Here is a 12625-nt window from a genome sequence, read left to right on the forward strand (position 1 = left end):
GCGGTCTGATTCCTCACGCGGGACTCTGAATGTCCGTCGGTGGATGTGAGTGAACGATGATTCAGCTGGCCTCCAGTTACAGATGGAGCGATCATTAGTAGCCCGTCTAACTCATCTAATCTACAGTGTAAAACAGACGAATACTTATTGATCTGTGTCCGTGAACCCGGCTGACGTAGGACGATGTGGTTTTAGATCTGACATTTTGCCATATTAAATATTAAACTCCTGACTTTTCTCTGTCTGTGCTGCAGATGACAAAGAAGACAGCATCCTGGGAAGCATCCTGCTGCCCAGCTTCCACATCTCCATGTTGTCTGTGGACGACCACATCAGCAGGAAATACGCCTTCAAGGTAAGCGCAGGAGTTTTTCCCTCCTAGCTTATGTGGGAATTGTTGAATTGTTGAATTGTTGAATTGTTGGTTTCTCTGTATAAAATTGTAAAGTTCTGCTGTAACAACTTTAATGTGTTAAGTGCCATGAAATCACCTCTGTTGTGATTTGGCGCTTTATAAATAAAATTGAATTGAAAAAAATTGAATTAGGAGTCACCTCCAGAGCTTCTTCAGGACGGGTTTAATGAGTGATGACAGATATTCTTCTTTTTATTTATTTTATTTGAAACACGCCTCCAGCAGGAAGGATATAAAGACCTCCTGCTGGTATCTCAAAGTCATCATCTACATCTGTTTCTCTCACTGCTGTTTTATCTCCTCCTCTCCCTCTCTGCCTCTGTGTCCTCCTTTTATTCATCTCTCTCTGTATGTACCTCCTTCTTCCTGTCTCTGTGTCCTCCTTTTATTCATCTCTCTCTGTATGTACCTCCTTGTCCCTCGGCCAGGCCACCCACCCCAACATGCGGACCTATTACTTCTGCTCCGACACGGCCAAAGAGATGGAGTCCTGGATGAAAGTGATGACAGATGCTGCCCTGGTCCACACTGAGCCCGTCAGAAGGTCGGTGTTAAACACAGGGACATGACCGCTGACAATGAGCCTGCTGTATTCACAGTTCATGTTTAATTAAGAAGTGAACCTAAGAGCCGCCCCAGTCTCCTCTGAGTGGCCGAGGCTCATCAGGTGACCCTGGTCCATAGAGGGACCGATCGTGACCCAGGGACGGTTGGGAATGTTCTGGAACATAAGTCAGATCCACGTTGGCTCCAACTTTCAGGACTGAACAGATCTTCTCCGACAATCTCAGCACCAGATACAGGTCACCTTCAGAGGGGTTGGAGTTGCTTTGGTGGCAGGCAGTCACAATGTTTTGTGGTGATGTCATCAACAGGTGACACTCGTATATAAATCAAAACGTACACAGTCAATATCTGGAACGGGACTCAATTAAACACGCCCATAATTACGAAATATTACACGAGAGGAAGTGCTCATTGATGCTTACGGACCGCGTCACTGTCGTGTCAATGATCACGTTAAAACAAACAAACCCTCCAGTGTTTGAACGATTAAACAACAAGTTACCAAAGAAATAAAACATATAATCTAAATATTTTCATATTGTGGAGCAATTCACTCTTAAAATATAAAACTTTTTGTTGGTGATAACCATGGCAACACATGGGGTATGACTAACAACTGGAAAACAATCAGTGGCGTCTGTAGATTTTTATGTAACATATGTAATGTTTACTACTCCAGGAAGTAGTTCGACCCTTAGGTGGTTACCTAGCAACGGAGAGGATTCAAAGATATCTGATGAACAGAGATATCTGATGAACAAAGATATCTGATGAACAAAGATATCTGGTGAACAAAGATATCTGATGAACAAAGATATCTGGTGAACAAAGATATCTGATGAACAAAGATATCCATGTTCTCATGTGTTTTTAACATTTTATCACCGTGTCATGTGTTCAAACCAAACCGGTCCAGCTAGCCTCCTCTAGGACTGTAAGTGCGTGACTATCCGTGGTGTTACGGTACGGGTGCTCGGAGCGACCAAAAAGGACCAAAAGAGACCCGACTTCACCAAATGGGTTATTTAATAGATCTATAACAAGTAGAAACTACATTATATTAGATATTCCATATATTCGTGCAATGTTCAGTTGACCAATCAGGACTACTTTTGTATAATGGGGCCCAACAACTGGTGGACGTTGGGTTTGGTGAAATTGATTACGATGGATCTTCAAACACCGATGTAATCCTTCAGTTCTGTCCGTGATTGCTCAGCACTCATTCTCCAAACTCTAAAATATTGTGAGGATGAGCTCAAGAAACAGGTTGTAATGTCAACAAGTCAGAAAAAGTCCACCTGACACATCAATGTCTCATAGCCAGTGTGGTCTGCATGTTCCAGTGTTTCATTAGAGCAAGTTTTCACCAGCTTTAGCAGAAATACCCAGCGAGCCCCAACTCCCTCCAGTCCAGAAACAGGACGTCATCTTTAGAAAACTCTTTCCTTTATTCTTTGTTCTATTGAACCTCTTTGTTTTGGGTTCTAACTCTTTATTTCACCACAGATTGGACAAGTTGAAAGTGGAGCAGCGGACGCCTCAGGAGCTGAACAACTTACTGAACCACAGAGTCCTGACGCGACCCGAGATCCAGAACAACGAACGCAACCGAGAACCGGCGCGGCAACACTCGCTGTCGAGGGCCGACGACAAGCGGCAGAAAGACGTGGAGAAACACAACGGGCAGAGGGAGTACTACACCTTACAGAGGGACGGAGACAGGTACTCGCTGAAGAAAGACGGAGTCAGCTACAAGCTGCAGAAGGACGGAGAGCGGTACCTCCTCCACAAGGACGGGGAGAAGTACCTGCTGAGGAAGGACGGGGAGAAGTACTCGCTGCAGAAGGACGAAGAGGTGTACGCCATCCACAGGGACCTGGAGAAGTACGCCGTCCAGAAAGTGGACGAGAAGTACACAACGACACCGACGGAGGAGAAATACGCTCCGTCCAAGGACGGGGAGAAGTACCTGCTCACCAAGGACGGAGACAAGTTCGCCCTACAGAAGGTGGGAGAGCGGCACGCGCTCCAGAAGGACGCCCACAAACACGTCCCGCAGAAGGAAGTGAGGAGACAGCTGTCCTTAAAGGAGACGGACAGATACGGCACCATGAGGGACACGGACAGCAAATACGGAACCATACATGTTGTGGACAAATACGGCACCGTGAAGGAGGTCCGGAAATACAGCACGCTACGAGAGGGGGATAAGTACGCCATGCTGAGAGACGCAGAGAAGTACGCCACCATCCGTGACGGCCATAAATACGGCTTCCAGAGGGACCCGAGCGCCGAGCGAGCTCTGACGAAGATCAGCAGCATCAAGCTGCAGCCGGCTCAGGCTGCCGCCATCGCTGCCGCCGTGTCTGCGTCCCGCCAGGGACAGGCCGTCCTCAGCGCCCACAAACCGCCACAGATCAACGGCTCTGCAGCAGGAGAGCAGCACGGGGACGGCAGCTCAGCAGAGGTAGACGGCGGCCTGGCACGGGGCCCGGTCCAGTCCCCGGCTCCGGTCCAGGAACCAGAGAGGGGCCTCTCCAGGACCAACTCCATGCAGCAGCTGGAGCACTGGGTCCGCACGCACAGGACCCGAGGACCGGACGACGACACCAGGAGGTGAGGCGGACACACTGTGTGCAATATCACATCCTTCACGACAACACCGCTATCATTTTTCAAAGAATAGAAAAAAAATTATATAAAAATGATATTACCTGTTGACATGATGACGTCATACTGTTACGCAGCGTAACCGGATGACAAATGTTTGCAGCTCATCGAGCAACAAGCTGAGAGACGCTGTATTCTGACGTGTTTCAGCTCACAGAGAGTTTCATTGATGGCTGCTTCCTCTGACCTCTGTGTCCTTCACACCGGGCAGCTCCGCCCACTTCACATTCACACACACACACACACACACACACACACACACACACACACACACACACACACACACACACACACACACACACACACACACACACACACACACACACACACACACACACACACACACAGAGTTACACACACACAGAGAGCAGCAGACACTCAGGTGAATGAAACAAAAGTGCAACAAAAGCCCAAAACCAAGTTATTAATGGGCAAACGTTGACGCTAAACTTCAGAAAATCAGGCCAAAACATCTGGGAATGTGCCGACGGTGGTGAGGAAGTAAGTAGAAGCTGTGACAGAGCAGCAGCTCTCTGCAGCGCTGCTCCTCCTCATCCTCCTCGTCCTCCTCATCCTCCTCGTCCTCCTCATCCTCCTTATCCTCCTCGTCCTCCTCATCCTCCTCGTCCTCCTCATCCTCCTCCTCATCCTCCTCATCCTCCGCACAGGATCTCAATCTCTCTTTCAGTTGTTTACACACGACAGAACTGATAAATCCTTTTTGTTTTGTTTTTCATTCATATTTGACGGCATACTGTTACATGTACACCGACATATAATCTATCACACTTATTTTGTTCATATTGTATGTTGTTGAAATTAATAATGAAATATTTTTCAGTATTTTGTCATATCGTCAAAAATATCATAATTGCAAAACTTCTTTGGACATCAAAACTACTGTGCCGAAGTTAAGTATTCTCTCAGACCACATTACAAGATTCTGAAATGTTATTATGGAATTTTTGCCTCAAAATCTGCATTCAGTATTTTGCACTTAGAAACCACAAGTTGTCTCCGCCGTGAGTCAGAGGACGAGCTCGCCTCCCGGCAGGTCTGCTCCTCCACAACATTTTCAGCCAATTGTTATTTTTCCATCGTCCCTGTCCACCCCCTGGTTCCAGTATCTGGCCCCGCCTCTCTGGCCCCGCCTTTGACCCCGCCTCTCTGACCCCGCCTCTCTGGCCCCGCCTCTCTGACCCTGCCTCTCTGACCCGCCTCTCTGACCCCGCCTCTCTGGCCCCGCCTCTCTGACCCTGCCTCTCTGATCCTGCCTCTCTGACCCCGCCTCTCTGGCCCTGCCTTTGACCCCGCCTCTCTGACCCTGCCTCTCTGACTCTGCCTCTCTGACCCTGCCTCTCTGACCCCGCCTCTCTGACCCTGCCTCTCTGGCCCCGCCTCTCTGACCCCGCCTCTCTGACCCTGCCTCTCTGACCCTGCCTCTCTGGCCCCGCCTCTCTGACCCCGCCTCTCTGGCCCCGCCTCTCTGACCCTGCCTCTCTGACCCTGCCTCTCTGACCCCGCCTCTCTGACCCTGCCTCTCTGACCCCGCCTCTCTGACCCTGCCTCTCTGGCCCCGCCTCTCTGATCCTGCCTCTCTGACCCCGCCTCTCTGGCCCTGCCTCTCTGACCCCGCCTCTCTGACCCCGCCTCTCTGGCCCTGCCTCTCTGACCCCGCCTCTCTGACCCTGCCTCTCTGACCCTGCCTCTCTGACCCTGCCTCTCTGACCCCGCCTCTCTGACCCTGCCTCTATGACCCCGCCTCTCTGACTCTGCCTCTCTGACCCTGCCTCTCTGACTCTGCCTCTCTGACCCTGCCTCTCTGACCCCGCCTCTCTGACCCTGCCTCTCTGACCCCGCCTCTCTGGCCCTGCCTTTGACCCCGCCTCTCTGACCCCGCCTCTCTGGCCCCGCCTCTCTGACCTTGTGTACCGGAGGGCGCCGGGAGCTCGGTGTGTCACAGATGTTCCTCAGCTGGGAGCGCTGCCGTTTAGCCGCCGTTTAGCCGGCTGTGCTGAGGAAACACAGTGGAACAGAAACGCTCTGCAATGCTCACCTCCCCTTCTGCTGCCATGAATAAGTCATGAAATGAGGCTTTAATGAGAGCGGAGCCGGCTGAGACACATTTGTCATCTTAAGCACCACTCGGTGAAGAGGAGGGAAACGGAGAAACTGTGTGGTAGACACATATTGTTGTAAACAAAGAGACGTGCTTCTGCTAATGGCCGTGGTATTTAAAGTTGGAGGAGTCGTGCAGAGTGCAGTGGTGGGTGAGCAGAGAACAGACATGTTGCATCCAGCAGGTCTCTGTGCTGAATGAACATGAATTAAACAGCATCTAAAGCTCTTGTTTTGACAGCTGATGTAGTCCTTGTTTTCCGATCACGTTGGAAAACCGACAAAAAATCCTGGCAATTCCTTCAACATTCAATGAAGCAAGGAACGTTTACTTTAACATGTTCAACTCTGTATTTCCAGATTTAAAGGAGCTTAATGATCCCTCCAAATTAATAACACCCCTCAGATATTCTGTATATTTACAACGAATGTATTCCAGTCTTAATGTTGTGTTAATCATTATATTACCGTGATTATTTGGACAAACTGTATTTTGATGCTTTGTTAACACAGTTGGAGAAAGGAGGAGATGGAAGCTCATCTCTGCTGGATATAATTGAAGTGTCTGTCCTGGCATTGATGTAAACACATGAAACTCATCTCTCTTCATTCAATTACAAATTTAGATGTTTTTTTCCATGAAGAAAATCCCCCACTGCCTTGGACAGGCTGAGATCTATCTCCACCCACCACTTGCAGCTCAAGTTGCTAGTTCAGTGATACGGAAAGCCTCGCCTACAAGTTGATGGGTTTGAGTCCTTAGTTATGTGATGTCTGAAACGCTGACTGTCTGAATCATTGTTTTTTGACACTGTCGTCGGTGCGTTGCAGTTTAAAAGTGGAAATGCCCGGGCATGTTACTGACTGATTATTTCACTCATGATGATAAAAGACAACGCCTAGATATTAATTTTGACTGGAGGGTGTTTGATAAAGTTGAGCAGGACACGTCAGTAGAAGAAGACAACTGCTAACAATCAGAAGAGTTTTGAGCTTCCATGGACGGAAACATTCAAGAAATTACAGTATTTCACTATATGGAAAAATATTAAGCTCAGTTATCTCAGGAATGCATTATATTATATATTATATATAGTCTCAGTGAACCACATTTGACTTTGGTTGGAGACAAAATATTGCGATTTTAGTTCCAACACTGGTGTAAATGTTAATACAGTATCATGTTGACAATCAATAGTAAACTGTTTAATTTAATTTCAGAATGGCTCCATCAGTGTTTATGATATGAATTAAGCTCCAAAAACCAGAGTTCACAAAGCGAAGAGTCCAACAATCTGTGGAGTTTTATGATGGAAGCTACTTCATCCAAATGAGTTATTAATAATTAATCATGAATTCATAATCTTGCCAACTCTGATATTCTTCTTTGCCAAATGTTCCCACAAACTTGGAAAGCCTTCAGAATCTGATTCATTGTTTTTGTATCAGCAAGAAAATCCTGTTTTTAGTGTGTGTAAGCAGGAAGAGGGAGTTGGAAAGTAAGAAGGGGATCAATAAGCGGCCCTGGAGCCCAGAGGAGATGTATTTTTCAGTGTGATGTCCCCTTCAAAGGCGTGAACAGGATCAGCCTCCCCGACAGCCGGTTGTCCCTTCACTGACTCAAACCTCTCCAACTGGTTCATTAAGTTTCTACCACAGTTAGAAGATCCTCTCGTCCCGAAGCTGAAGACGACCTGACGCTGCTTCTGATGGATTATTGATGTTCGTCACGGATAGCCTGTGAGACATGATCAGACATAAATCATTTACGTCCCACGGACCCTTCTACCTATTTAAATGCAGAAAGTTGAGCTCCAGACAGGACTGTGCAGGCGGTCAGATCTTTTACTAACAAGGGAATATCGTCTGACACAAAAATCTGGGAGTTAAACTTCAGCTGCTGAGCAGAGCAGATGTGTTGTCAGAAATCAAACAGAGAGGATGAACTTTAAGGACTTTATGACTTTGACCTCGACCTGCTCAGTCTGGGTTTTCCATGCGTATCTTTGGTTTATTTATCCAATCACTGAGCCCTGCTGTGATGCTCATGGACGGTGGACCACACTTCTGTAGGCAGGATTAAAGGCATACAAACTACTTCGAATGAAGTGTTAATTAAATCATGTGTAAAAGCAGACGTGTCTGAACAGCAGCAGATAAAGATGAAAAGTGACCAAATGAAATGTGGGCAGAAGGAAAAGAGTTTGAGAGACGTTCGAACCTTTCTGTACCTGTTTTCTCACTTCTGGCCAACCTGTGCTGAAAGTATTAAAACATAAAGTAAGTCTTTAAAAAAAAAGTAAAGCATCTTTATTAATAAAAAATAATTCCTCATTTCCAATCAGAAAGTCTCTGCTAGTTTTCATCTCCAAATAAAACTCTGTTCACCAGAGGAACCAGAACAAGAGGAGAAACAGGAAGTGAAATGTGTTCTTCACATTAAAATGATGTGATTAAATGTTTGTGATCAAAGGAAGTGATTCCATATTACTGGATGTTAAATGAGTTTTCTCCACACGTCCAGTTGTCAGAGACGTCTCTTTGTTTGTTTCATCCAGCAGGTCTATGTGTTGAATGAACATGAATTAAACAGCATCTAAAGCTCTTATTTTGACAGCTGATGTCGTCCTTGTTTCTATATTCCAGTCACAGACGGTCTGTTCTGGAAACATACGCAGCTTTTAGGACCTTTTAGGAACTTTTAGGAAATTATTTTAACTTTGAGGTCTTGCAGTTTGTTCTAATTCCCACAATTTTACTGCAGAAAACTCACCTCACTCCACAAATTAGAGAAAATCTGCTGCAAAATAATACATTTTTGATTGCAACAATCACAAAAACACTGCAAAATCCTGGAGGGACTGACATGTATGGACTAAATCATGCTCAGCCATAGTACAGCCCATCAGGCCACACCCACTCTTTGTATAGATGCTGCAGATTGAGGTATCAGCTTCTTTCTTTCTTTTTATTTTGTGATTATGATGATGGATGAATGATGAGAGTGTGTGTGCGTGTGTGCTTTTTTTGAGTGTATCTTATAAATAAAAAGACATATTTGAAAAGTAGAAATTTTATAAGTAGAAAGAATCTGGAGTTTCAGGATCAGGATTTTGTTGAGAATAGTAGAAAATAGCCCAAACTCTATAACAATATGAAAGGTAAGGATAAATAAGGCTATAATATAGAGTGAAGACACCAACTCTCCTTATTATACCAATAGATGTATCTATTTTTTTGCTAATCAAGTCAGTGTGTTCATCTCTCTGCTGAATGTTAAAGTATGAAAGGCTCCTCCCATCCAGGTGATAAATGCTGATAGTCAGCCAGAGTAACAACGACCATAATATATTTCTCATAAGGTCAAAGCCACAGTCTCAGAAAATGAAGCCTTCCTTTTAGTGATTAGCTACTAATGGCTGCGATGTTAACGAGCATCTCATTACTTGGTGTTCCCGGGTCAAAGTGAAAGTGAAGCAGAGCTCTGCTAATAAAAGTTGTATGATAATTAAATCCAGTGAAGCAGATCATACATGTGGAGGCGCACACACAGATAATTAATGTGGTTCCTGTTGAGTGGACCCTGATTAAAGCCATTGATCCGCTGGCTGCAGGAACAGCGAGTGCAGGTGTTTAATTTAATTATTCTATTCTATTTTATTGTATTCTATTTTATTGTATATACTGTGTATTTTTATATTTAATATTTTTTACTGTTATTTTATTTCTTTCCTGTATCTATAAATGCTGCTGTAGCGAAAAAAATGTCCCCTCAGGGATTAATAAAGTATCTATCTATCTATCTATCTATCTATCTATCTATCTATCTATCTATCTATCTATCTATCTATCTATCTATCTATCTATCTATCTATCTATCTATCTATCTATCTATCTATCTATCTATCTATCTATCTATCTATTATCTATCTATCTATCTATCTATCTATCTATCTATCTATCTATCTATCTATCTATCTATCTATCTATCTATCTATCTATCTATCTATCTATCTATCTATCTTATGGAGGATCTGTGGGTTCCTTTGGTTCTTGGAATGAGGTGAGAGGTCGAACTGCTGCAACATCTCAGGAAGTGTCTGGATTTTATGACTCTACTGGATTTGTTGTCAGAAACCAAATGTTACGTATTGTTCAGTTTACTATTGAACGTTTTTATTCTGATTGCAACTGCATCAGGTAACCTGATGAAACTCAGACAATTCAAAGTGATTATTTAACACTGCACATGGCAAGAGGTCACAGACTTGATATAAAACTACAGACTGGATATAAACTACAGACTGGATATAAAACTACAGACTTGATATAAAACTACAGACTGGATATAAAAGTGTTCGTCGCTTCAGGTCTGGAAAATAGTTCCGATCCAGAAGTGTCTTCAGCTGCAATACCAGCGAGTGCCACTAGAGGTCGGCTCCAAAAAGCCTCCGGCTCCATAGACTCCCATTCAACTTCTCTCATCAAATCCAAAGTGAATAAAATGTGTCCATCAGTTATCTCGGTGTTGTTAGCTAAAGTCACTCCTTCTTATTAGTTTTCTGGAGGTCCATCTGAAAATAATCCCTCATTCATTAGAAAAGAAGATTCAAGAAGACCTGTTTTTGGGGGCGTGTCTGTTTGATTGACAGGCCTGCGGTGCAGTCAGGTTACAGCTATCGGTGGGCGGGACGTAGTATCGTCAGGTTTCCGATCAGATCGGTCAGATCCACCTCTGGCTCCTCCCCCAGCTCGTCCAAATATGGTCACTTCCTGCTCCAAACCGCTCCGAACTAGCAAAGATGGTGACGGACAGAATCTGAACTGGAGGATTCATAATGTTCACAAACCAATGATGACATCACTGATGGTTGATGACATCACTGATGGATGATGGTTGCAAGCGGTTCCCAAAACACACTGCAAATACATTAATGGAGACATTAACAGTAGAAGGTGATAATAAGAAACTGCATCCTGACCTTTTATAAAAGCTGCCCTGCTGTGGGGGAAGCTGCTCTTTTAACGGTAGATAATTCATGTCAGGGTGAGGTGAAAAGTATCTAACATGGAGACTGCTGCTAGGAAAACACGTTCATTTACATAGCTTATTGGTACAGTGTGTCCAGGGTAAATGTTTCCCTCTTCACTCTTTACACTCAACTGTTGCACTTAATTTTATAAAATGTTGAAGAACCATATAATTGTTTTACTAGTTTTTGTTTATTGTACATTTAAGAGAATCAAAAACACAGAACGCTTCAAAGTCAGGTGCCGAAAAGGAACCATTCAGTCCTGTAACTCTGAATGCGGTTTGGAAAACAGCTCAGACTCAGATATCAGAGCTTCCCTTTGACTTTGTGCCAACAAATACCATCTGAAAAGTTTGATTTTGTGTTTTTGTATCTCCACAAAGAGTGAACACAGGATCCAGATCCAGACTTTAGACTACAATCTTGAACCTTCCTCTAATGGAGGGGTTAACAGATCATTTTTTCTCATCTTCCAGCGTTACATCCTACCAGACCTTACCCAGGAACATGCCCAGCCACCGGGCCCAGATCGTGCCCCGCTACCCCGAGGGCTACCGCACACTGCCCCGCAACAGCATGATGAGGCCCGACAGCATCTGCAGCGTGGCGGGCTCCGTGTACGACCGAGCGCTCCGCCCGGCCTCCACCACCACCGTCACCACGGCGGAGAAGAGGAGGTCAATGAGGGACGACACCATGTGGCAGCTGTACGAGTGGCAGCAGAGGCAGGCCTTCTCCCGCCACAGCCTGGCTCAACCGACAGGTACGACATCCGCAGGAACACACCTCCATCCGTCCGTCCGTTATCTACACCCGCTGCACCCTGAACAGGGTCACGGGAGGAACGCCTTCATGTCCTGCCGTAGCAGACGTGGTAGTTTCTGAGAGAGATCAGTGAAATATTGATGAAGCCTGTTAACCTTCTGACACTTTAAACATTCTTGTTATTAGTGCTGGTTGTTCTGTCAGACGCAGTTTGATGTGAAGTATCCTGAATACCAGAGAGGAGCTGAACATGTGGCTATGAGATCCTCCTCATTCTTTGTCCCAGTGGCCAAGAAGTAAAATATTCAAAAAGTGATAACAGGACGCCTCCTTTACCAACTGTAAACAAGATTGATTATTAGAACACAAGTTCTTTTAATGCCAGGTACATCATCTCAGCGTCATGACAAGCTTGTGGGAATTAGGTTGGACTACTAACCAGACAAAGTGGGCAACTACCCAGGAGTTGTTTGTGGAACAACTAAAAGGCATCTGAAAAACCCCAGAGGCTGAAGACTCAATCTTAACACCCTGGATTGAAATGGGCCCTTTGTCGTTTTCAGAAGCTTAGTTGAAAGTATTAACAGCACAAAGTAAGCCTTTTCTGACAAAACTCGCTTTATTAACAAAAATAACCCCTCGTTTACAATCAGGGAGGCTGCCACAAAAAACTCACTTAAAAATACAATTACTGCAATTACATCACAATTTTTGAGAAAATCTACTGCAACATCAAACATTTGTATCGCAACAATTACAAAAAAACTCAGCGAAATCCTGGAAGGACTGTAACTTGATTCAGCATAATTCAAACTCAAACTAATTCATGAAAGTGGTTATCAGCCTGTTGAAGTTAGCTTCATGTTTTCAGGACAGTATTAGAAGTGATAACAGTTCAACTTTTCTATTCATGTCAACAAAACAAACAAAAAGAACAAAGACTCATTCTGGTCGTACATGAAGAAGGAAGAAGAATCAGAATCAGGACTGTGGAGTTTATTTTAATCCTTAAAAACCTTTAAACAAGCTCTCAAATGTGAAAAAGTCAGTGGAA

The 12625-nt window shown here is 44.7% G+C and overlaps 1 protein-coding gene across 1 annotated transcript in view; it reads left to right on the forward strand.

Moving 5' to 3' along the window:
- Window positions 1–254: 254 nt before the first annotated feature.
- LOC138614934 (pleckstrin homology domain-containing family A member 5-like) overlaps window positions 255–12625 on the forward strand; it is a gene marked incomplete at both ends in the record, with an annotated part of 31843 nt that continues 19472 nt past the window's right edge. The window contains 4 exons of the mRNA XM_069688544.1: window positions 255–355; window positions 844–959; window positions 2492–3601; window positions 11283–11569. Of these exons, the coding sequence (XP_069544645.1) occupies window positions 255–355; window positions 844–959; window positions 2492–3601; window positions 11283–11569 (1614 nt within the window). The remainder of the gene's footprint in view (window positions 356–843; window positions 960–2491; window positions 3602–11282; window positions 11570–12625) is intronic.

Source organism: Brachyistius frenatus, unplaced genomic scaffold (assembly GCF_029030835.1).
Source record: "Brachyistius frenatus isolate BFR_SWC_R1_liver_20210118 unplaced genomic scaffold, ASM2903083v1 Contig_623, whole genome shotgun sequence".
NCBI classification, from domain to species: domain Eukaryota; kingdom Metazoa; phylum Chordata; class Actinopteri; family Embiotocidae; genus Brachyistius; species Brachyistius frenatus.